General features: G+C 40.9%; 1 protein-coding gene across 1 annotated transcript in view; it reads left to right on the top strand.

Moving 5' to 3' along the window:
- LOC121188991 (dystrophin-related protein 2-like) overlaps positions 1–25,162 on the top strand; it is a 48,330-nt gene extending 23,168 nt beyond the window's left edge. Inside the window, exons 3-16 of the mRNA XM_041048964.1 lie at positions 1,338–1,458; positions 2,047–2,158; positions 3,011–3,167; positions 5,346–5,492; positions 9,736–9,814; positions 11,286–11,346; positions 13,089–13,150; positions 13,700–13,774; positions 15,448–15,649; positions 18,379–18,464; positions 20,749–20,906; positions 23,162–23,328; positions 24,011–24,122; positions 25,022–25,162. Coding sequence (XP_040904898.1) covers positions 1,338–1,458; positions 2,047–2,158; positions 3,011–3,167; positions 5,346–5,492; positions 9,736–9,814; positions 11,286–11,346; positions 13,089–13,150; positions 13,700–13,774; positions 15,448–15,649; positions 18,379–18,464; positions 20,749–20,906; positions 23,162–23,328; positions 24,011–24,122; positions 25,022–25,162 — 1,680 coding nt within the window. The remainder of the gene's footprint in view (positions 1–1,337; positions 1,459–2,046; positions 2,159–3,010; positions 3,168–5,345; positions 5,493–9,735; positions 9,815–11,285; positions 11,347–13,088; positions 13,151–13,699; positions 13,775–15,447; positions 15,650–18,378; positions 18,465–20,748; positions 20,907–23,161; positions 23,329–24,010; positions 24,123–25,021) is intronic.
- The last annotated feature ends 654 nt before the right edge of the window (positions 25,163–25,816 follow it).

The following is a 25,816-nucleotide window of genomic DNA, read 5'->3' as shown; positions in this document are numbered from 1 at the left end:
AACAGGTGTCATTTATGGTTACCATGGAAACATGGCTCTCAGTTCAGAGCTGGCAAACGTATTAGGGTTAAAATAATATAAGTCTTCTCTACTTGTGCTGCTGTTACACCAGGTTTTAGCATTTTCCATTCTGCTGTAACTGCCACTTGTGGCTGTGGTGTCTTTTCCCCCTCGATTCCAGCTTCTCTCTATTGTTGTGTCTCATTTCAGGTTCCTCCAAAGTTCACATCTCTAAAATGAATCTGTGAAAACAGGCTGACAAAGATGGCTTCATTTAAAAAGTTTTTTCCAAATGTCACACAGAAATGCAGTCTTCCTTTGGACAAATTTGGAGGACAAAACAAGTGTCAGTGTCCCCCAGTCTGTTGCCTAGTGGTGCGTTCAGGCAAACTCTTGAAAGTCTGAAACTGTTTACCAGGTATTTTCACTCAGGTGTTCATTGGTCAGTGTTGATACATCACTTGAACTAGACCAATGAAAATGCTACTGCAGGATGTGAGTGAGTCAGATGTAAACAACTATTTGTTCTTGTTAGCAGCCTGTGCGTGTTGTGAATCACTGGGATTTACTGATAAATGAAGTCAAGGCAGATTTATTTCTATAGCCCAAAGACACATTGTTAATCTTATAGGTTTTACAATCTGTACAGCATTTCTCCTGATTGCCCATTGCTGTGTGTCTGATAGCCTATTTAAGTCTCTTGAATTAGCCTACATGGTCTGTGAGCTGTGTTCGTTATAGTGCACACATAATAAACTGATTCTTTTTTTTGGCTCTGAACAGCTTCCTCTACCTTTTTTGTCAGGGAGCGTGGATTTCTTCCTGTCAGATGGGACTATGAATGTGTTTACCATTAATATGCTGCATTGTTTGCCAGTTTTCCATCATGTGTTGAAGTGAAACATCGCAACTTGTACTGGGGATCAGTGAATTTGCCACGGTTTCCCAGTGGTATTTCCAATTTGTCAGTAGTTTGAGGGCTGCTTTCTGTTGATAAAGCTGGAAATGTTTGATGTTACAAGTTTACAGGGAAGGCTCTCGTGCAGTAGGACTACAACTAACAGCTGTTTTCATTATCAGTTATCCCGTTGATTATATTTTAATGAGACTAGCTATCTAACTAATTAGTTAGATATCATTCGATAATCAAAATTGTCGTCCAATAATTTTCAGTCATTCGACCGATTGCTTTGACACATGTTCAGCTTAGCCTACATAACTCATCTTTCTCAGCTACATCATTTTGAGAAACCAGAAATTCGCTTTGGAAACAGCTGACGTCTTTCATTCTCTTCCACTCAGAAATGATTTCCCCTCTTCTGCATGTCTCCCATCAGGCGTTCATGGAGGATGTCAAGTCTCGCGGGCCGTTCATCTACTCAGTGTTGGAGTCTGCCCAGGCCTTTTTGGCTCAGCACCCCTTCCAGGAGCCAGAGGAGACCCTGACCGATGGAAAAGGTCTGCTCCCGTCATACTCTGTGCCAACTGCTGTGCCAGCCAAACTATCCCACTCTCAAACCGCCTCAGCTGAACCCCAGAGTTAATTTGGTTGGACTCATGCAGGTGAAATCTTCCATTAGTAGTTATTAACAGTGATCCGTCCTCTGGAGTCACACTGAGTTTAGGGAAAGTATCAGGGTCGGGGACCAATTAGCTCTAGTTCACCAGCTCTACGGTACCATCTGCTCAGATCAATAATACAGTAAGCTCGGCTGTTTCTCTGGCCACAAGTCCTCTTGGTAATGTTTGGCTCTCGCCACAGGATGCTCACCTGGGGAATACTAAAGCAATCTGCCTTACTATGTTCTCCTTGTTCTCCAACTTGTTTATGCCCCCTTCCTTTCACTTCCTTTCCTTTCACTGAGTTGGTACACCATCTTTCTCCAATCATTGCTCTTTTCTTTGTCTGACTTCTAACCCTTGCTCTCCTCTCCACACTGTTTTTTTCTCTGTGTGCTCTATTTTTTTTTTTACTTCTTTACCTACTTTGCACCTTTATTCTCTTAACCCTGTGTTGCCCTGTCTAACCTCATCCATCCTCTGCAGAGGTGTCTCCACGCCGGCGAATCTTAAATGTGAGCCGCTCAGTATGGAAGCAGGCGAATGTGGCCAGTGACCTGTGGGAAAAGCTAACGGCACGCTGTGTGGACCGCCATAGGTCAGACACTTTTCTTTACACTGTGTATATCCTGGTCAGATTATGTGTGGTTTCTGCAGTGATTGAAGGTAAATTTACTTTCCACTGGATGCTACTTTATACTTCTAGTCCACTACATTTCAAAATATATGATAAGCAACTCGTTTCCAACCTTATTGCTTTGTTAACTGGTACATAAAATCAATTTCTAGTTGTGGCCTATTGTCACATTTCAGGTGTCTTGAAGTTGTTAGCTGTTACACCAAAGAGATTTCATCTCTAAATTTAGTGTGATTTGAATAATTGATCAACACCGAAAGAGGTGAAAGAGTAATGCTGTTCAAAGATGTGTGATGGAAAAAGACATGTATATTTGTTGGAAAATTAAATACTAAGAAGATTATGCAAAACAAGAAAAATAACTAAACAAGTTTTTCCCGTACAACTTTTAGAGCTATAAAGTCTCGAGTGTAATTTTTCCCTGTGACTCTGTGGTTGTGTTGATCCAGAGCAATTTTATGCAACAATAAATTAAACATAATACAGTTACTATAACCTGATTACAAAATGCAGGAAGTGTAATCCATAACAGAAGCACTTAGAAATCTAATTTATCACATTTTAGATCACTGAAAATTCACTTACTTTTCAGAATATAAAAATGTGTTTTCAGGGAAACAAGGCCTTTAGGCAGTTAACAGTTAGACATGTTGCTATAAAAATATGTGCGTAGCACGTAGCCCTCCTGAAATGTTTTCTGTAATGTAATTACATGTTGAATGCACAATGTGTTTGAATGCCACTGCATTAGTCCCAAATTGGAATGGTGCAGGAAGTTAACTGTGATGAATTACATTTTCAACAAAACTCCAGACATATGGAGAGGACGTTAGAGCGTCTACTCCAGATCCAAGCAGCGATGGAGGAGCTGGCAGTGGCCCTGGAGCAGGCAGAGGGGGTGAGAGATGCCTGGGAGCCTGTTGGAGACCTTTTCATTGACTCTCTGCAGGACCACATAGATGCTACCAAGGTAGTAAAATGCAGAAAACCACACTATGTACACTCTTCTTTTCTTTATCTCACTCACACACACAAACACATTATCATGAATCCTAAATATAAATTGGTTTTACCTGTGGAGTAACTTAATTGTCTCCTGTGAGAAAATTGCCTCCAGCTAACCCTGAAAAAGTGAACATTGTGACACTGTGGCATGTCATAAACAAACGTCAAAACAGTGACATCCAGTTTTTTTGTTTTTTTAATCAGAAAAACACAGCAGATGATATGTTGCTCATGAATTAACAAGCAGTGTGTATCAGGCCGTGTTGCTTTAAAATGTTTGTTTTGGTTTCCTGTGTACACATCCCTGTCGGAGTAGCTGTGATCTGACAGATGATGACAAGGACGTGAGTCGTCAAACTGACGTGGTGAGATGGCAGGGGTTACAATCCTCAGTTGAATAGATGCTGTTGAACAAATGGCAGGTCATTGGTTTAGTCATTATCGAGTGCCGAGTGCCGCCGCTGCCTGTAATTGTGTGGCGCTATTCATTAGAAGTGAGGGCACTGCACAATAATCATGTCACTGTTTGGACTCCTGTCACAGCCAGCACATGTTCAGCTCGGTCTTCAGGGCATGTTTGTCACTTCGTCTGTCCTCCCTCACTCACTTACACTTAACACATACACTTACAAAAACACATGAGCGCATGCAAATATGACACAAACGCACACATTATGCAGACTTGGATACATACATATAACACTGTTAAGTACAATACATTTCCTCATTTGACAAATGTGTTTATTCAAAGCAAATTACAAGTGAGGCAACTTATGGTTCATTGTCTTGCCCAAGGACACTTAAACATGTGGACAGGAGGAGCTGGGGGTCAGACCATTAATCCTGTAATCAGTGGACAACCCGCTCAGCCACCTGAGCCACAGCCTCCCTATTTATTAATTATCACAGTAATTACTCACACTAATCAATTATCAAAATAGTTGCAGATTTATTTTGTGTTGGTTGACCAGTTATTAATTATTTTAGCTCGACACTCATACAGTATACACTGACAGGTGTACATGGCCAAATGAGCGCGTAACACTTTCTCCTATGATAAGGATGATGTATTTTTTCACATTTGTGCTCGTCATTTCTGTCGCCTTTCCTTTTTGACATCACTTCTGCCGGTGTCTAAACGCAGTCTGCTTGTTTGGAGATATCAGGAATTAATGCCCTGCCATCAGAAGAAGGCATTTGGCGAATTCCACCTCTATACAGTGTGAAGAAGAGTTTCAGTGAAAGAGTTACATTAAACATGAAACCTTAATTAGATTTCAGCAACATTTGTTTGATGCGGTTAATTTTTCTTTCTTTTTTTTTTTTTTTTTTTTTACATGAATTCCCATTCCTGTCATTCAAATAGCACCCTAAGGAAGAAATGCAGGGAAGTAATCCCTGAAAATCATGTGACTTCGGGCTGTCCTGAGGCTAGTTTAATTCAGTAGTTTTAAATGATGCATAGTACTTCTCATTTCCAGTTTTTTATTAATATCTCTACTATGTAGGGACAAATAATGACAAACGTATTAAAAAAAATCTTTTTAGATATAATTTAAGTGCAGCTAAGGTGGCACTGTGGAGATTGCAAGATGTTTTTAAAGTCAACGGCAAAATGTAATAAAAAAAAAAACATGATTACATACCCCAACACTGCAAACTGATTAATAAATAGACTGCTATATGCACACATGAGCTGCCCACACACTCACACTCCATTATTGTTACGCTGTATCCTGAGTTAGACACTGTTTACTGTAAAAATTCCCTTATTTCCCTCATTGTTCACATTTAAAATCTACTATGAACAGAGGCTGGTGCTAGTCCAATATCATTATGCATTCTTTTCCCTATGATTTAGGAAGCTAATACATGGTTTCTGCCAAATAGTTTCTAAAACAGAGCTGAAAGCTATAATGGATTACGTTTCAATTGATTTTTTGTTATTTATTTAATCCGAGTGGAGTTTGTCCAGACTGAATGTGCTGCTCTCTTGTTCTGCCTGTGCCTGATATTTTTCTATATTTAATCTATTTTGTACTTCATCTGTTTTCTCTTTCTCATTTATTTCACTGCTCTCATTTCCGTCTACCTCTCTCTGCCCCTCTGCTCGTCCCACTCTCTCTCTCTGTTACTGCTGCAGTTATTTAAGGAGGAGCTGACCCAGGTGAAGGAGGGCATGAAGCACATCAATGATCTGGCCCACCAGCTGGCAATCTCCGATGTCCATTTGTCGATGGAGAATGCCCGCGCCCTGGAGCATCTCAATAGCAGATGGAAAGTGCTTCAGGTAGGGTTCACTGCCAGGTCTGTGTTGTCTGTTTGACATTGTCAGCAGCAGCTTGTCCAGCAGTCAAATTCAAGGGAGACATTAGAGGGTAATTCCATGTGTAATGTTTGTCCTAATGTAAGTTAAGGATTTCTGTGAGGCTTCAATGGTGCCCACACCTCAGACTTGCAACTGTTTAATGTCTTTTATGCCTTTTTGAGCTTGTGAAGGTCAGTGGTTTGTTTTAGGGGATGAATGAAGGGCCATGTTACGTGTTCAGTATCTTAAAACCACCAGGACGCTGTGTTTTAGTTTTAGTTTTCCCACAGTTCCAGGGGCAGCGGTTTATTGCTGTTCATCTCATTTCAAATCAATTAAGAGGCTATTGCTTGTGTTTTGTAACCTACCACAGTGAGCAGAAATGAAAAAGAAGAAAAATAAATAGACACCAAGAGATACCTTGATAAAATTCATCCAACTTCATATAACAAGCTCAGTTTACAAAATGAAAGTGATTTGTAGTAAATGGACTAAAATATGTTTAACCATAAGGTCCATAAGGGGGGTTTTAAGACCTGAATTAAGACCTGACTGACCTGGTAAACTAACATCAGGGACTGTCACTAGTGTCGACAGCACGTTCTGCAGCTGCATCACAGTAATGGACAGGTTGCTCACACTGAAGCAGCTGCAGCAAATGGTGAGTTTGCATGAATATTGCAGTATTGCTGTCAAAAGGTCAGACATTCTAAGTATGGACCTGTTTTCTAACATCTGTTTTTTTTTTTTTTTTGCTGCACTTCATTCCTGTGATGAGTTGAGCTCAATATTTTTTTAATGACTTACCGTACTTAAAGTAGATGAGAAAACATTTAGATGGTTCTCATTAGTTATAGAGTATAACTACTGGTCAGAATGTTAATGTGTTGAGTCATTGCACAGACTAGAAATGAGAAAAGCTGCAACATAGATGAATGAATGATGAAAATGAAATGAATCAAGATTTGAATCTGTGCTCGCACGTGAAGAGGGCAATTATTCAATGAATCCAAGGCATTTACTCTTAGTGCCTTTTAAAAATTTCAAGGATAAAGTGCCTTGGATGCATTGAACTGGACTTGCCCTCACCTTGATGCTCAACTGAATGTATGGATACATTACTGTAACTCGGAAGTGTGCAACTTTCAAGCTTAGGCTGCACACTCCATCAGCGACCTCTGGAGTGCTCCTATAAGCACAACAAAACCCACTCAGCCTTCACTACACCCCATGAGAGAACACCCTGTTCCTATTAGATAACCATCATGACACCTTATCCACAGCTTGTCATTTGTGGTCTTTTCATGATGTTTTAATTGCCACTCCAGCCTCTCCTTTTCTCTGTCTCTTTTTCATGTAGAAATTAGTATCCAGTATGCACTTTGCATGCTCACTGCTCCTGCCTCTGCTGCCCCGAATAGCCCAGAATGAAGCAGTTCATGAGGAGAACAGAACGCAACAAAACAGAGCAGATCAGTATAGCTGTGGGTTTGATTTGTAAGCCAGTGTTTTTCTGTGCTCTCTCCTCTGAGTGAAGCAAATAAAGTCAATTCCTTCAAGTTAAGCCTCTGTCCTCTGAGTGAAACCTATTGGATTGTTTCTAGAACCTAATCACAACTAGACAGAGTCACGTGCTGGTGCTTCTTGAGGATTTCCACAACATCTTCCTCAGCTTAGGTTGGAATATTGTATGCCGCAGTTAATGCAAGGATTTAGGTCATTTTTAGCCATGCTAGCAGCATGGTTCGAGGGTCTTTCAGTCCATAGTCCAGTCTGAAATCTCTCAGCCTTTGTCTCAGCCTTCGGGCTGGTTTTAAGTGAAATATCACAACATCATGACTAAATAACTGTAAAAGTAATTACATTTCTATCGTGTTCTGTGCAAATTAGCATGTTAAAAGACTTTTACACCCTTTCCCAAATCCATACCACACCCTGATTCTTAGCAGGTTTTTCTTGCAAGAAAAGTATCCTGAAACCAGACATCATGCATACTAAATTCCGTTGTTTTTTGAGTGTGCTTGTGATGCACACTATTCTCCCACAATGCAATGTACAAAGGAAATGGAGGAGCAGCTTGCAACTGAAAAAAAAAGATAATATAAAAATAATAGATTGCAGTTGGTGGTAAAACAACTCCAAAACATCTTCGAAAACAAAAGTTCGACCAACATCTGATGTTGCACTTAATTCTGTCATTTCAAGTATGTTGATATTTTTGTATACTAACTGATAAAACAGTATACAGTATGTAGTATGTAGTATGTACTGTTTAGAATGTTGATTATTTTTAGGATGCTCATTTGACCAAACCAAACCAGACCAAAGTGCTCTTTTCTCAAAAACCAGAGGTACTTCTTATCCTACAACTACAGCCATTATAACTGATAAGCAGCATTATTTTCAGCGTGGGATGGAACGAGCTCACACATAAATAGAAACATCTGTCAGTCTTATTTTTTCCCACATCAGTAGTACTGTCTTCTTACCGTCTCAATTAAAATGCCTGAAAATGTTTCTTTCATGAGGGTCATGGTGCATGGGGAAGTTTAAGTGATCATTAAAAGCATTCGTAAAACTCCAACAAAACACGTTCTGGAGCCTGAATTGTCAAGGAGACATCTGCTAAAGATTGTCACCACCATCCTGTGTATTTTAGGAAATTATTGTTGGGACTTACTACACATTCTTTTTCAAAGAGAGCTACATAGAAAGAACAGAAATTGGGACTAATCTTGCTGCTCCCTTGCGCTAGAGGTAAAAAGAGTCTTCATAAAAAAGTTCTTTCACAGGATAATTTCTTTCTAAATCTTTGATGCACTGTGTGCTTCAGCAGACAGTGTGTCCTCTCGTCTTTGATTCAGGAAGTAAGTGAGAGTCTCTAATCCCCCCTGATGATCAGCATTGTTAAAAAAGCTTTTAGTATCCATAGTCACCAGCAGATATTCATCTCCCAGATCTTGGACCAGTCTCAGAGCTTCTGTGATATCAGTAGAGCCCAAGTGATGTATGAAGAGACAGGTGCTGCAAATGGTTTTAGAGGGGAAAAAAACACAACCTTTTCTGTGTATTTCAGCTGTCTTCAAGCTGCCTTGCACCTTGGTCAATCTGCCATCTCTATCATCCACATTAATTAATCTCAATGCGATAAGATGCACAGACCTGACGTCTTGTGTGAAAGCAAGCAGAATGGAGAAACCTATTTCTTTGTCTCCCTTTCTGTGTCCAATTTCTCTGTTAATTAAAATGATAAATGCTAAATCCCAACATCCTGTGCCCTGTTGATTTTGGCGTCTCAGACACCAGCGAAAATGTATTTCCAAATTTGATTTGCTTATATTTGTCGATCATGGATAATTTAGTCATTTGTCTTCCTTACGGCAGCCAAAATTGTCTGTACAACAAATAGATTGCACAACACCGCACAGTTGGCAGTAACATCTCCACGGCACATTGACAATGCTCTATATTAGTCCCAACCAATTTAAATCACGCCTCAGATTATATTGTTTTATTTTGTGTTGAGGGAGCAATGACGTGTCTACACTGAGAAATGCTAACATATCTAACTTCACACATTATGCTTCTCTTTGAAGTCTAACGGCCCCTCACATTTTCCCCTTTTCTCTTTCTCTCTTTATCTGCCTCACTACCTCACCGTGAGTGGATTTACCTCCCATTGTTCGAGGACGTGTTTCAAACATCCAACTGACAGTGATTCATGTGCCAAATCCAGTACATTTCAAATAAACCAGGATTAGACAGGCTAAATCCCATTTGGTGGGAAATAAAACTGACATGAAATGCTTTTACACAGGCGATGGCAAACTTAATTTTGTCAACTCAGTCCGTGGTTATTGACGCAGCACATGTGGGGCTTTGTAACCCCCCTTTCTCTCTTCTTACTTTCCTCCAGCTCTTTTCCACAGTGACATTGCAACCAGGAAGCGTTGTCCTCATTTCAACAAAATATATTATTTTCTAATCTCTGTCTTCATTTCCTACCTGCTGCTCTTCAAAGGCTTTCAGAGTCCTTCAAGAGGGGCAGCAAAAGAAAAAGACATAATTTATATTCCGCAGTTAACTAATGGAGGAGAAGCAGGTGGTCTGTGTGTATGCATCTCTATTGTGGGGATTTGTGGTGGAGAGGGATGAACAGCACGATTCCCTTTGATTTAAGTCTGCGTGTGTGTGTGTGTGTGTGTGTGTGTGTGTGTGTCCTCAGGGGTCCATAGAGGAGCGGCTGAAGCAGCTCCAGGATGCACATAGAGACTTTGGCCCCGGATCGCAGCATTTCCTTTCCAGTAAGAGTCCTCTTCTGCTATTTGAAGTTGGTGCCTCATGTCGCACCAGCCTGTGCCATGCTGTGCCAAGGCACCATCTTGGAGTGTGGGGGGATGAAAAGAGGGTTAGGTGTATTAAAGTTTTGTTGTGATGACGCTATAAAATGCTGCCTTTCTGTTTGTGTTTGTGTGTGTATTTGGGTTAGAGGTGGAGCTGGCAGCCTTTGTTCGTCTGTCTTCATCAATTCCAGCACACTGTTGCATAAGCATCACCATCGATGCTCATCACAACAGTCATTGATCTCATTTGAACAGAGATACATATTTGTGAATTCTGTCTCTTGTTTTACCTGCTGCTCTTCAAAGGCTACAGAGAGGTAGCAGGGGGGCTGAGCAATGTGATTTACTTTGCCTAGTTTAAACTGATGAAGAAGTGGAAAGGCTGTGTGTTGCAAGGCACATTGTGCGAGTGGATCTGGAGTGGTGCTGTGTACTTGAGTGTTTCCAATGTCCTGACCAACCCCATCCAGTTTTACCGCTGTCACGCTGGCTCAGAAATACCACACTGTGGCTTATAAAGCACTATTCCACTGCCAGTACAGCCCACTGTACCCTGCAGGAACATCTGGACATACTGTGTGGTTTTTTATGCACCAACATGCCTTTATTTCAGTGTGTTATGTAGTTTAAAATAGCACATGGTAGAAGCATATGGTCCTTATTGTACATAAGTAGGTGAGGTTTAAATGAACACATTTACTTAAGTACTGTACTTCAGTTGGAACTTTACTGAAGTACTTACATTTAATGCCACTTTACTCCATTTCAGAGGGAAATTGTACTTTCTACTCCATTATACATTAATCTGACAGCTATAATTACTGGTTACTTTTGAATTTAAGATTTTACATTTAAAAAATGGATAATCTTATAAAATACAATACATTCTTACAGATTAAACATAAATGAATACATATGTTTGTAGCAGAACTTTGTATTTCTTATTTACTGACCCATTAATAATTTCATACAAGGCTACACTGTGCCATCTCATGATACAATAATGGACAATGACATGATGGTGTGTGTGTGTTTCTGTGTGAGTGTGTGTGTAGTTGCATGCATGCCTCTGTATCAGTGTGTCTGCTTCTTGCTTCTTCCAGTGCAGTCTGTCCGCTTTGATCCTCAGCTGAACCCCCTGTGGTTCAGCTTGGAGGCCAGTTAAAATGCTACACTCACCCTGTCTCACCGGCTCCCCTGCCTCCCGGTATTCTGTTAGGCCGTGCCAAACAAACCAAAGCTCTGTGGAAACCGGACACAATAGACCTGTCCCTTTGGCTTTACTGCACCTGTTGTACACCAGAGCATCTCTGTTAAGAAGGTCTGAATGGACACGGTGTCTGGACATGCTGTCAGGGAAACTGCGCACAATGGCTTTTCATGTATGACATGCCTGTTTTGAAATTGATTTTGTTTCTGTGTCTTTGTGCAGGTTCAGTGCAGATACCATGGGAGCGCGCCATCTCGCCGAACAAAGTGCCCTACTACATCAAGTAAGTGCAAACTCAGGGTCAGCATCTGCATTTTTCCAGGGCAGGTTAGGAGGCTTTGTTAAAGCAAAAGTATTTTCTTATACTTTATGAGGAATAACATGACTATTTTACATCTGTGAGTCACATTGATTGCATTTTCTTTCACCAAAGATTAGGTTTGACCATAATTTGCTCTACAGAAACAACCTGTTTGTAGTATTGTAGTGTGACTGACTGGCAGTATTCCTTTTTTTTTGTCATTTGTGGCTTCTCAATGGGAGCCGATTCAAAACAACTTCAAATGGTGCAGTCATCACATCAAAAAGTCGGTGTAATAGTGAGGGGTAGTGCTTCAGTTCTTGAAACTTAAATAGAGACATTCATTCATTCATTCTGTTCTGTGAGCTTATGTGAAAAAAAATGAGGATCTCTTTTAGTATTCTCTCTGAAAATTTGTTCCTGGTGTTTGGTATCCATATGTTAAGATAAATGAGGATCTACTACGACACCTGAATTGAAGCCATTTGCAACAGTTACAAGGGTAAACACAGATTATTTGTAAGCATTCCACATTCAACAGTCCAATTAAATTTCAAACTTCAGCTGTTATCTTGCTCTTTGTGACATTATTCTCACAGCTCGTGACCTGACTGATCTCAGCCTGTAAAGCAGTATTTTTTAATGTAACATGTCATTTATACAAGCAGGTTCAGTAGAAGAGAATTAACCCCCATCGTCTTTACTTTAAGTGCGGCTTGACTCATATTTTCAGAGAGATTTCTACTGGCCATATACTTGTACAGAGGCACCATTAGAAAGCAGATAAATACTAAATGATTCAGAGAGGAACTCTATTGAGCTACTGTGAGCCCTGTTTGCCTGAGCACTCATCTGTTTATCTATTTACCTCATCAATAGTATTTCACCTTTAGAGAGCTGTTGGTTTTATCAATGAACTGCGAACGTGTGTGTGCGTGCATGTGTAGAGGTAGGTGTGTGTTTATAGCTAGAGGATGGTATTCTTATGCGTGAAGGTTTGTAACCGTGAAAGTGTTTGCACAGTTTGTTCCTCTGCAGACTAGGAGTATTTATTTTCTTAATCATTTTAAATACAACCTCTTGGGTTTTGTTTTAGTCTGCTAGTCAGTTCTTTATGGGCTATATTACTGTACCAATGGATTGGGAGTAGTATCTGTGCACAACTCCACTGGGCACCAATCAATGTGCTCCTGCACAGGCAAAACAATGAGTGCTGCCCTGAAAGGCCCCTTGGTCCTGGAAGACTTCGCGCTTTGGGGTTTTTCATTTATTTTGCTGCGCTTGTCATTTTTTATTGAATGTGTGTTTTTTCAGGATACATTTTCTGAATATGCCCATAGAGCTAGGTGTGTAAATTTGTGTTTTTTGATGTGTGTTGGGATTTCTACCTTTTAAGTTCCTGGCAGCATATCTCCAGCAGAGCAGGCGTGAGACATAACTTTGATGCCTCAACCTGACTCCTTTATCATGTTTGACGCATGTCTGCATTTTACAGGCCTGAAATCCCTTGTAAACAAGGGCCGCCCTATCCTGCCCTCTCATTTTCCTCTTTCTCTCTCACTTACTACCCTCTGATCTTACTCCTTTTACTGACTGCCACACCTGCCTGTCTCTGCTCTCTTGGCTCATTTGTGCTCCATTTTGCCTTGATCTTTTTGGCCCGTGCACCTCCATTTTTGCCGTATTCACAAATGCCTTTGTTTCATTTCTCTGTCTTCTTCCAGCCATCAGGCCCAGACAACGTGCTGGGACCATCCAAAGATGACAGAACTGTACCAAGCGCTCGGTGAGTAAAGAGACAATTAAAGCACCCTCCGAGTCCTGCTCATATGCCCAGGAACCCCACTGGGTTGCAGCCGCACGGGGAGCATGGCACCACTGGGGCTCTGCTTTGAAGGCCCTGTCACACAGCTCATTAAAGGCCCAGTATTTCAAACACCTTAGGGACTACATCGCTACTGTCATTAACCTACGAGGCCCAATTTGCTGTGCTGTGATTGCTTTTCGCTTAGCCTTTAATTAATTGTGATTAAACGACATCATGTGTTTTACTATTAATCTGATCTGACACGGGGAGCTTGCAGGGGAGATAGACACGCTGTCGCATACACATGCTCTCACAGACACATACATGAATGGCACAGACACATACACAGATAATATTAGAAATACAGCACACTGCTAATGACTTCTGCAATGGTGTGATGAACAGGGGGAAAGATAGTGATGCCTAATTCCTCGATGGCAGGGTGGGGTGGTGCAGGATGGGTTTGTTTTCCCCTCATCTTTTTCATTTACTCTACTCTTTTTCTATCGCTCTCTCTCCCTCCATTAGCGGATCTGAACAACATCAAGTTCTCAGCATACAGAACAGCTATGAAGCTGCGACGAGTTCAGAAGGCTCTGAGATGTACGTATTACGGCATTTCATCTATGGTATTTTCTGTCTGCATCGCTGGAATGGTTGGTTAAGTGACATACTGTTATCCTGCACCATCAGTAATCCACTATGACGTGCTCTCTTCAGGAATGAGATATAACGATTAGCTGCAGCGCTCTTCCTTATTCAGTTGTCGAAGGAACCATTTCTCCTCTCAACACTACTTGGAAACGTAGCTGAAAATATTCTCTGTATTTTCCATCACTATTAGCTTTCAAACGCAGCAATCAAAAGTATTGATAAACTCAAGAGCCACTAGAACCACTCAACCACCTGATTCCTTCCTCATTCTCATGAGGGCCTGCATCGTCGGCATGCTAGGTAATTAGAGCTATTAATTGGTCCATTTGAGTTACAAAAGAGAAGGCAATTAGTTTTTGCCGCATGGGTGAGACTGGAATGCATGCCCCATCAGGGTCACAGCACTTGTTACTCTCACTTTCTGCCTATTTTTCTAACTATTGCTTATTCCTCCAGTGCTTCTCCTGACAATAATTTTGTATTATGTACTGTCTTTGCTCTCTTGGTTTTTCACTACCTGAAACCTGGTCCTTCTTTTTCCATCTTTGCGCTTTCGGCCCCTTAATCTCGTCCATCTTTCATCACCTGCAGTTCTCTAACTCCCGCTGACCCCAGATGAGCCCACACTTGCCACTGGCACTTATTCACATTTACTCCCTCTCCTTCTCTGTCTTCTCTTGCAACCTTCCTCCCATCCCTGTTCTGTGAGTTTCTGTAATAAAAACGTAGCATACCACTGTGAAAAACCTCTTTAAATGACTCCACCTCTTTCTTTCTCTTACCCACTTTCTTATCTCACCCTCCTCTGGTCTACTGCTTGGTATCGTTATAGAATTTAATTGCCAGGCTGCCTTGATAACAGCAGAATTCTCACTCTTTTTCTCTGCACACTTTGTGAATGATTGAGCAGTACTGTATAAGAGCCCATCAGAAATACATTTTAGGTGATTCCCTCCCAACCCTGAGAACACTCCTGTTATCTCCTCTCTCTGTTCTACCTCATTATCGTGCTATCCAATTATACATGGCATCAGTGGACACCCTTTTAGCGCCACTCCAAGGGATGGGCCATCAAATTAGTTTAGAAGAGCAAAATCAAATTTGTGTCACTGCTCTTGAAACATCTGGTGGGGCTTAAGTGGGCAAAAAGGGTAAAATGCACCTCTGCCGCTTGTGCTTTTATTTGTTGAGGTGAGGATGATGGTTCACCTCTGTGTGTCTGTGTGTTTGTGTTTTGAAAATGAACGTGCAGTCATGTATGTATGAATGTAGGTGTTTACACTTCAGCATGTGAATTTGCGTGCCTGTGAATGTGCTTTTAAGCCTTGATTAAACCTCTATTTACCTTTTATCAGACCATATGAAAAAAAGATTACATCTAAAATATAAAAAATATCACACATGCATATTGCACATAACATGCATTGCATCAAAAAGTACATGCACACTGTCACAGTAAAAACATTCATTTACAAATCAAGCATCAATTTACAAACTTGCTTGCATTACCTGTTCTCAAAATGCACATAAATTACAAATTATCAAGTGCACAGCTGAATATAGATGAGTTTGTTGTCCCCAGGTACCTGTGTTGCTTAATACCTATCCATGTTTGTTTTTAGTGGATTTAGTAGCACTGAGCAGCCTTGTGGAGGTGTTTCGGGAGCAGGAGCTGCAGCAAGGGGAGCATATGATGGATGTGGTGGAGGTGATTCACGGTCTGACGGCTCTGTATGAGAGGCTGGAGGAGGAGAGGTCCATCCTGGTCAACATTCCACTTTGCGTTGACATGTGTCTGAACTGGCTGCTCAACGTCTATGACAGGTGGGTAAGCTGGTGGGAACGATTTCCTTGTAGAAATGAGGGAGATTTTTTATTAAAACCTACTTTTGTTGAAAGCTACGTCAAGTAATTTTTTTGCCTAATAAAGTTAGTGTCTATTCATCCAGCAGACACAGAGCAACATGAGTGTCTCTTTGGAGTTTTTAAGTTCAATAAACCATCTTCCAAGATGGTTTTACTACTTGTCATTGGCCTAAATGGCTACTCAAAGGGGAATTGTGCCACTTTTTCACATCAGACTCTACAGGTCTTTTGGAGTACATAAGTGAAAAAAGTTGTATAAAGCTTTTTGTGGCTCTAGAGAGAGCTGTGCGAAGTCTGATAAATTGTCTCAAGTGATATCATTTGAGTCAGGGTCGGCTGGGGCTGAAGACTGCAAGTTTGAAAATGAACAGATCTTGGGATGTGGAGTTAGAAAGAAATGACTTTACCAGATGTCTATAGCAGCTCATCTCTGCTTGCAGCATGAGGCCATATTAGCCTCTACTAGCATAACACACCTGAGTCTCTGACCAAACTATCAACAGCTGCATTGTGCCTATATCAGTAATGTAAACACCAGGTTTTGACAAGGAGGAAGAATGCATGAAATAAAAAAAAAAAAAATACAATACCTCTGGTCCCTCTGCATCAATTTTGATACTTTTTGAATAACTGTCTATCATGAGTCCAGTGCTAAGTAGGTGGAGTATACTCATCTCTGTACTGTTTTTACACTCGATAAAATGCTCATAAAGTTTCATATTAAAGCACCTTTTCAGAGGATTTCATACCGGTGCTAGGCATATATAAAAAAAGTACTGAAAGTTCTATAGACAGTGTGTACTAGTAAACTTCTTACCTCTCAGTTTTCTTGCAGTTTCCCTCCAGTGGATTCCTATTCCTAATTTCTTATTTCATACATAATGAGCATAAAATCTCTCATTAAATGCTAGAAATATCTGTGCCATGTAAGTTAGTCTTTGTCTGTGACATATAGTATGACAGGTCTGTGTCAGGTTTAGAAATGCTACAGAGCCAGGTTTAGCACTGCTAAGGACTTTTTAACTTTACATTTGGTCATACGTGTTAGCGTTAAAAGTAAAGGAGCATTAGGTAATGAACAAACACTCAATCTTTGTGATGCCACCATAAACCATTACTATAAAAGTTATTCTGAACAATCAAAGTCCTGGGACAGAGGTCTGCCTGCAGATTGATGTAACCAGTTCAATGGCTTGTTGTACAGATATCTATAAAGAGCCACAGCATGGCTAAAGCTCCAATAACAAAGTCCAGGCTAAGGGCCAATCATCCCCTCTGAGACACAGGGGAAATAAATCCTCTTTCACACCAGCATTCTCCCCATTTTTCCTCCTGATTGACTATTTCGTGCCATCTTCAAAAAGAAAGCACCAAGCACAGACACAAAAACACAGGAATAACCCCATGAGTGCAGTAAATTTGGTCGGTGGCTCTTAACTACTTGCTGCTAATGAGAGACAATCAGAGATTTTACCCTCCGCATAAATTTCAGTAATTGCTTTTTGTTTTCCAATAAATAGCAGCAGTGAATCTGAATGAGGTCTGTGTGTGTGTGTGCTTCTATGGCCATTTTCATGTGTGTGTTTGTTTGTGTTTATACCAGTACATATGTGTTCGTGTGCGTGCCCTCCAGAGGCGTGTCACACTTGCTGGGTGTGCAGAAGTGGCGTGTCCCCTGAGGAGCAGCACAGGGGTGCATATTGAAGATGGCATGTGGCGCACCGCAGAGTGTGTGTGAAAGGTGCTGACAGCCAGTCGTCCCCATGTGCTCTCTAGCTCCTGTGGACCCACTGCAGCCCTGAATATAATAGAGGAACCACTGTAATGCTCTTCCTATGACTTCTCATGCTTCTCCATGTGACTCCAATTTAATGTTTCACTTCATCGTGTTTTGACCTGTGGGCGATTTAAAAAACAGTGCCTGTGCTTTGCTTTTGAACACATTCAAAGCAACATCAAGCTCTGGAAATTTAACTCACTCTTTGATTCAATTTTATACTTCATTGATCTGATGTTCTCTGATGAATGTGATGCTCTTGATTCCTCACTTAATGACTCAAATGTTAATTCGATAAGCCTGTGGTTTCTGCCAGTGCTGTTCAGCTCAGCACTAAAATTTTCCTGGCTGTTTTGGCACCAGAGCTGTGAAATCTTAACCGGCACAGTGGCGGTGTGTTTGGCTCTCAAATCCAGTCTTTCCACAGTTTCTACAAAAGTTAATGTGACTGTTTTAGGCTCAGGTCAGGGCACATCCCATCTATTTCACTGGCCTTGCCATTTGCCAGTGATCAGACAATTGTATGTAATTCATGAGTGTGTTTTTAAGTGTGTGTTTTCATGCAGTATGCATGTATGTATATTTGCCGGCAAGCGACATAGTGACATTATGGTGTATGTGAGCTTATTATTGCTCTTCTGGGCATAAACTCACATGGACTTAACACTTCATCAAGTCCTGTAGTGCCTTTAGTTACTGTGGATGTGATCTAATTCAATTTCACACTGTTGCGCTGACCTGTACTGTACAGCTTTGACCCACGTAATTCCTCTACACTTTGTCCCTCCCAGCAGGGCTCAACCAACGTATGAATATATTACCACAACACAATACACCGTGATTTTAGAATAATTCACCGTTCAAAGTCCTAACCTTGCAACCTTTTTCCCCTGTCTTCTCTTTCTTCTAGTGCTCGAAACGGCAAAATGAGAGCACTCAGCTTCAAGATGGGATTGGTGAGCTTGTGCAACGCAGACGTCCAGGAGAAGTACAAATGTGAGTCTGATGCTTGCTCATGTGCCTAATGCATCTCGTCAACTGCAAACAATGAGCCAAAACAAAACGGCTGCGATTGCCAGTATTACATAAAGACATCCACTTAGTCTAATGGAGGAAATGACTCTGCTGCCATAATGGAGAAAGCTTTCCTTACTTCTGCAAAGTACGCCAGGGGCCTTAAAAGGATTGCTTGCCAAAGACACCATTCATGAACACTCTCTGTCTATGGCTCTGAGTCTCATTTTTCATCACATGCCAGCTAGCAAAAAGCTAAGCCCTTTCTCTTTCTCCTTTTTTGATTATAAATTATGCTGTAATATTTTATTAGTGCACCGCTCCAGCCTGAGATATGTTTTTACTGGTCTATTGTAACCCCAGTTTACAAGTAATCCTGTAAATATAGGTAAAATGAGAGTGAGCATTTGAGCTGCTGATAGTTGGACCTGGAACAGCTTGTAGTTGAAACAGGATGTGAGACAACACCACCAACCCCATGCCAGGATTATTCATGCTTGGCACACCATCTGTGTCAGCTCTTAAAGAGTGAAAGATAACAGATTTGCCTTCAGCTGAATAGTCCCTGAGGTGAGTAAGCCCTCTTTTTCTGGGTTCAGGTAGACATGTGGTGGCCTTAACAGTTTGTAATTTCTCTGAATGATCCCATTTTTGCCAGCTCCAGACGTCACTGAAATAATATTTGCAAATAAATCTGAAGCATTTGCATCAACCCGCTTTGAGATACAGATGGTGGGTGTTTACTCCATCATCACCAGTCTTTGGCTGTGATTCAGAAAAGAAATATGCTTGCCATTACTTCTTCAAAAGTAGCTTGATTATTTTATGGTGACAATAATTTTTGATACTACATCTTAAGTTGCATGCTTTTAACATTTGCCTCTGCACAAGCACTGTCATTGTCATTGTGTTGTGTTAGCATGCTGAGGTAGTTTCATATGAACTAGTAATTATTGAAAACTTATTAAAGCCCTCACAAACAAAGTAAAGGATGTTCTGAAAGCCTGTGGCTTGTGCAGACAAATCCAGGAACACATTATCTCATTGCAGGGTTTGCAACACTGCAAACTGCATATTTCAGACATAATAGGGTTATATACTGTGTCTCCATAAAACATGCTAAACCTCATCACTATCAAACAGCTCAATGTGAACATTTAAAATGTCAAACACGCCGCAGGTCTGGTTATGAGGAATATTTTAGAGGAGGCTGTTTAAGATGCAGGTGTTAAAGCCAAGTGTTGTCCCTGTAGGGTTGAATAAGTACACAGAGAAGGGGACACATGGGATGCTTATACTGGCATTGTGCAGCACCCTCACACGCCTGTCAGCATTCATCTCCTCAGTGACAGGCAGAGTCCCAGCTAGCTTGGTAAAGGCCTCATTCGAAACCTGACAAGACTCCACTTATACAGCTCTTTCATCTCCAAGCAAACTAGCCAGACCACAAATACCGATTCTGTCTCTGTCTATGTGTCACTGAAGTGAGTTTTATTCCACAAAACTAGGTTTGGTAAGCTTACTGCCTTTAGGCTCATTGTTCAAAAATGAGATGAGAACTACATGTGTTGCTACTGTGTTGACAAACTCAACATGGTTTTTATGTTCATGCTGCAGTTGTCTATTATGGTGCAGTGCCATTTTTAGGGTTCTATTCCTAAAGGCGATAGGTCATAACCCCTTAGCTTATAACCCATAATATGCTAACCCAATTCTTTTTGAGCCACATCATTATTACTACTATTATCATTATTATAACTCTGCATGCAGTTTGCTGTAAAATAAATAATTTCTTATTCAGTGTGTTGTCAGTGTAGGAATGCTAAGGCAGTGTAAAATTTGTCGTTAGTGACACAACCCAATCCTTGCTATATTGTCATTTACCTTTTATATACATTCATATTTTTTTCCATTAAATTTCTGATTAACTATGCACAATCGAGAAGTTTTTGCCCTGATGAGCAATATAGAGAGCAGTGTTGACTTGCAATTTGAATTATTTTCTAAACTGTTGATGCTTCCTTGAGTGTTTGCAAAGAAATTCATAATTTACATTTTGCAAAGTCCAGCACATATAGCAACACATACAAATACTCAAAATCAACAGATGTAGACGTGTAGGAAAAATGCAGATATGATAATAATATAAATGCAAATAACTGTCTTTTATGCATACAAATACAGAGCAGAGATAATGCTGTTATGCTCCCTGTTGTATAATCAGATTAGTTACTGCATAATTGATGTATAACTGTATTTTTTGCAGACTTATTCCGTCAGGTGTCTGGTCCTGGAGGTTTGACAGACCAGCGTCACCTCAGCCTGCTGCTCCACGAAGCCATCCAGATCCCCCGCCAGTTGGGTGAAGTCGCTGCTTTTGGGGGCAGCAATGTGGAGCCGAGCGTCCGAAGCTGCTTCCGTATGGTGAGAACACAGTCACATAATTTTCACGTCACGCCTAAACACATTCACAGATAGGCAGTGGTGCATGAACAGATTGCTGCACACATGCACACATATGCTGAGTTCATCTTACCTCATTTGACCTGATAAACACTGTTCTGGTGCTGATGTAGTCTTATCGTTCTATATCAAGCACCACAAGATTCAACCACTGCAGCTGTGAAGTTCTTATGGATTTCAGTGCTCTAATGCCTCTGTTGCACCACCATATTAACACTTGGAGCAGGCGAAGAAAGACCGATGTACCTCAAACCTGCTAATCTACAAAATAATATGTAGAAAAATAATGAGTGACCTCCAGATCACCAGAACAGAAGTTATCTGTACCAAGATGATATTACAAATGCAGAAACAGAATTTTGAAGGCCAAAAAAAAAAAAAAGAAGAATAGCTTAATCAAACATTTGCCTTTAGATGCTTTCCATCAAATAACAAATATGAAAAAATTATGTTGTCACACCAGGAGATTGCCGGCTATGTGAAGCATGTTTTACTGACATCGGCAGAGTTCGAGTTTTTCCTGCAGAGGAAGGAAGTTAATTGCACCATCTCAGGGAATGGAGAAGTTATTCTACCTAAGTTAGCCCCAGCTGCACCACACATATTCAGAATGTTGCCTTACAAATGTTACTTCGCATTAATATTGCATTGCATTGCTTTTAATGCACATAAAATACAGTCAGTGGTAGATAATGCATGATGTTACAAATGCCACATAGACTATAGGAGTTTATTTGGGGATGTTAAGTATATAATATTGATATGATAAAGCAAGGTCACAGAGTCCAGTACCGCACAGTGCAACAACTAATGAGGAGACATGTTCAGAGCATTAATTAATTTGCTCCTTTGCTTGTTCTAAATGTGTCTGAACTTGTATGTTTGGTGCAGGAACTTTACTGTGTGACATTCAATTCGGGACGCAGGATAATTACTGAGTTGTTAGGAACAGGCCACAGCTTTTTTGGAAGGTGGCCTATGCAAAGCCTTTTAATTCCCTCATTTTCAAGGCAGATCCTAATTATATACACTCTATTCTGGTCCATGCTTGCTGTTTCAGCTACGGCTGATTAAAATCAGTTCCTTTCTCGATTTGCTCCGTGTCAGGGCATTTAGTTGTAGATGAAATATCCATGTAATGTGGATTGGGGGGTGACCCATTTGCCCATTTATCATTTGGCTTGGAAATGAGTGACATCAGTTTTTGGGAACATGGCTACGGCATTTGCTGCCACATCACACAGATATTGACTGTTAGACTCTGCTGGCAGAGAAGAAGATGAAATCGATCTGAGACACAGAATATGCAGAGTAAGTCATGGTATTTGCAGAGGTTACTGGGGCAAATTCGACTGGCAAAATAACTTAGCATTCCGTAAATAGGTCTATACTCTGTAGGTCTCTATAGAGTTTTGTTGGATGTCTGAATCTTTATCTCTCTACTTTTCCAATGATGTGTAATGTATCCCATCTGTTCAGCGTGCTGCTTTGTGATGCAGCAGCATGCTCAGCATAGTTAGAGCCTGTTCCGGGAGTTCAGTATGCAAGGGGCTGCAATTTGACCTCCCACATGGCGCTAGCTCTGGCTACTCTACTACCAGAGAGGAGCTCCTTCATCCCTGGGAGACTCTACACCTCTGTACAACTCACAGTCTGTGTGATCCGTACGCACACACAGACACATTTATTATGCTACTCTGCTTGAGCAGTGGAGGAAGCCCCAGGGAAATCAACCTCTTATTGCGTCTCTGATGCAGACTTAATGAGAATTTAGCACATCACGGATTTTCAGCGCTTGGCGAGTCATTCTTTTATTAGGTTGACTTCCTTTTTATCCCGCTTTCTGGAATTCTCAACAAGGTGTCTCTGGTATAGATGTACCACATGCAGACAAACACAAACAGTATACACACAGACACAGGGTTTATGGGTCTTTTATGTGTTTTAACTTTCTAATTGTTTAAGTAATTCCATAAAAGCATGGAACAGATATTCCACAGTGTAGTACATCTTCTTTCACCCTCTCTTTCCTTCCCATAACTTTAATATTCTCTTTGATTCTTTTTTTTCTACAATAGCCTACTGCGGGACCACCTTTGGAAAGGAAGCACACCTTCTCCTCTCATTACTTTATGTACTTGGCCTGCTGTTGGTCTATATTTGGGTTGTTTACAGTCTCCTGCACTTCTTTCCTCCCTCCCACCTTCCTTTTCCAGGCCCCAGGGAAACCTGCCATTGAGGTGTCTCACTTCTTGGAGTGGATGAGCCTTGAGCCCCAGTCGATGGTTTGGCTGCCTGTCCTCCACCGTGTGGCTGCTGCAGAGTCGACCAAGCACCAAGCCAAATGCTATGTCTGCAAACAGTGTCCCATCAAAGGCTTCAGGTAGGTGTACCTGAGTGCGTAAATGGACACACTTTGAATGTACTATGTATAAAGGATGTATAAGGCAATGTAATATGACATAAAATGATTCCTCAGAAATCCCAGTGGGGATATTAAGCTATTGCAGCATCACACATACACAACCAACAACAGAGGGAAAAAACATAAATAAAACAGTAAAATAAAACCTAGAATATAATTATAAAAAATGGGAGTTAAAAGGTTAAAACTGTTTAGTGGCTAATTTTTTGATAAATGATAAGAAAAAAACAACAACACTTTTTAAAAAAGAATTTTGCAATATAATTGCAGATTGTTAATTTTACAAGAATATGTGTATTACTTGGGGATGCTTTAAAAGTGAAAGAGATTTTTATAGTTGCAGCTGGTGTTTCCTGTTTTCAGTATAGATTAGAATAATCACCAGATGAAGGCTTGTTGGAGATACTGAAAGTCAACAAAAATATGTGGCTCTAATAGAGTGCATCCCTGTCCCTGAAAACAGTTTGTATGTAGGCAAGCATATAAATTCAATACAAAAACACAAACTGACCCTTTAGTCTGTACACACACACACACACACACACACACACACACACACACACACACACTCACACACACACCCCTACTCTGTTCTCTTGCAAAAATCAGTTCAGCCTCTCTGTTATATTGATCTTGACAGGTATCGCAGTCTGAAGCAGTTCAATGTGGACATCTGCCAGACATGTTTTCTAACTGGCCGCACTACCAAGGGAAAGAAGCTGCACTACCCCATCATGGAGTACTATACCCCAGTAAGACAAACATTATGTACCGCCTTAACTGAATACAAATTCAAGGCTCCAGGGACAAATGAAAACTCAGCTGTACTCAAAAAAATTCTACTATCTCCCGATTCCTGCTGCCAGACATAGATTAGTCGCCACTTCACTGTAAGATCTCCATCATCTCTAAGTGTGCACTGCTACGTATGCTTAAGCTTCCAGATCTACAACAAGTAGAAGTTGAATGCCACTCAGCAGTGACATCCTTTTTGGCTCACATAGTGCTCACGTAAAGTGCTATTTGGAGCACATGTTGCACACTAAACCCCAATAAAACCCAAGTCCTAAGCGATTGCACGCACAGTGCCTGAAGTAGAGTTAATTCCAAAGGAGTAGCTGTAGTACTGTAGCTGGGGATGCTGGAGTGTACTGAGATGCTGCCAGATTTAATCTCTAATCAATTCTGAGCTGTAAAATATGGCAAAAGGCCAGCTTTACAATGATTTTCTTTTTTTCACTGGACAATATTTTATATTAGCTAGATACAGTTTTTCACAGCGGCTAGGCAGACAGGCGCCCATAGATTTCTAATATGACAGAAAGAGCAGGAGCCAAAGAGCCAGAGAGAGAGGGAAAAGGGAAGTATTGGAATGACATAAAGAAGTAAGGATGCACAGAGAAAGAGCAGCAGAAACTGAAGGGGAAATCAGATGGAGGAATAAGTTAAAGTGAAAGTAAGACAAACGAGCCCTAAGACTTGTTTCAGATGAGGTCATTTTGGAGAAAGAAACATTTCCAAGAATTTTTAAGTAACGTAATTTGTCTCCAACCCATCCACTCCCGCTGCCTCCACCACCACCGCCATATCTCACCCCTCCTACACCCCAACCCCAACCCCAACCACATCGACTCCTAATATCACACTCCAGACGACCTCGGGAGAGAAGATGAGGGACTTTGCCAAGACTCTGAAGAATAAGTTCAGGTCAAAGCAGTACTTCACCAAGCACCCTCAGAGGGGTTACCTGCCAGTGCAATCTGTGCTGGAAGCTGAGAGCTCGGAAACGTGAGTTCCACACGTAAACACTCACAAACACAATCATCTCTCTGTCTCTGCTTTTCTGTCATCTGTCTCTCACTTTCTCACACTTACACCCTTACAAACTCCTGCTGTTGTCGGCTAATTATCATGCTCTGACAATTTAGGGCACTCTGACTCACTGAGATGGGTTAAAGGGACAGCTCTGTGTTCAGAATTAACATAATGTTATTCCTGTGATCTCAGTCTGGGTCAGCCGCTCTGTTCACATGAGCGAGTCCCACCCAAAGGGTAAAACAAGAGCGATGAGACTGAAATCCATGAGATCATCAAGAAGCGTAGCTCAGGGCTATGATAGTAGCTACGAAGATTTAGCATGATTATGGGTCCATGTTTTGTCTGATTGTCTCACTAAGGTCACTTTATATAACCTCAAAAAAAACATTACACGAGTCTGTGAGTTAATCCCATCTACTGACACAGAGCAGACATGAGACTCCAGTGCAGGAAGAAGTATTCAGATCCTTTTCTCAAGTAGATGTAGCAGTGAAGCAATATAGAACTACTCCATTACAAGTAAAAGCCCTGCATTAAAAATCAAATCAAAATGTACAAAGTGTCAAAATTAAGTAGTACTTACAATACAGAATGACCCTTTTCAGACTGTTGGACTAATAGATTTTTT

This window comes from Toxotes jaculatrix, chromosome 10, assembly GCF_017976425.1.
Source record: "Toxotes jaculatrix isolate fToxJac2 chromosome 10, fToxJac2.pri, whole genome shotgun sequence".
NCBI classification, from domain to species: Eukaryota; Metazoa; Chordata; class Actinopteri; family Toxotidae; genus Toxotes; species Toxotes jaculatrix.
This window is presented reverse-complemented; position numbering and strand designations above follow the sequence as displayed.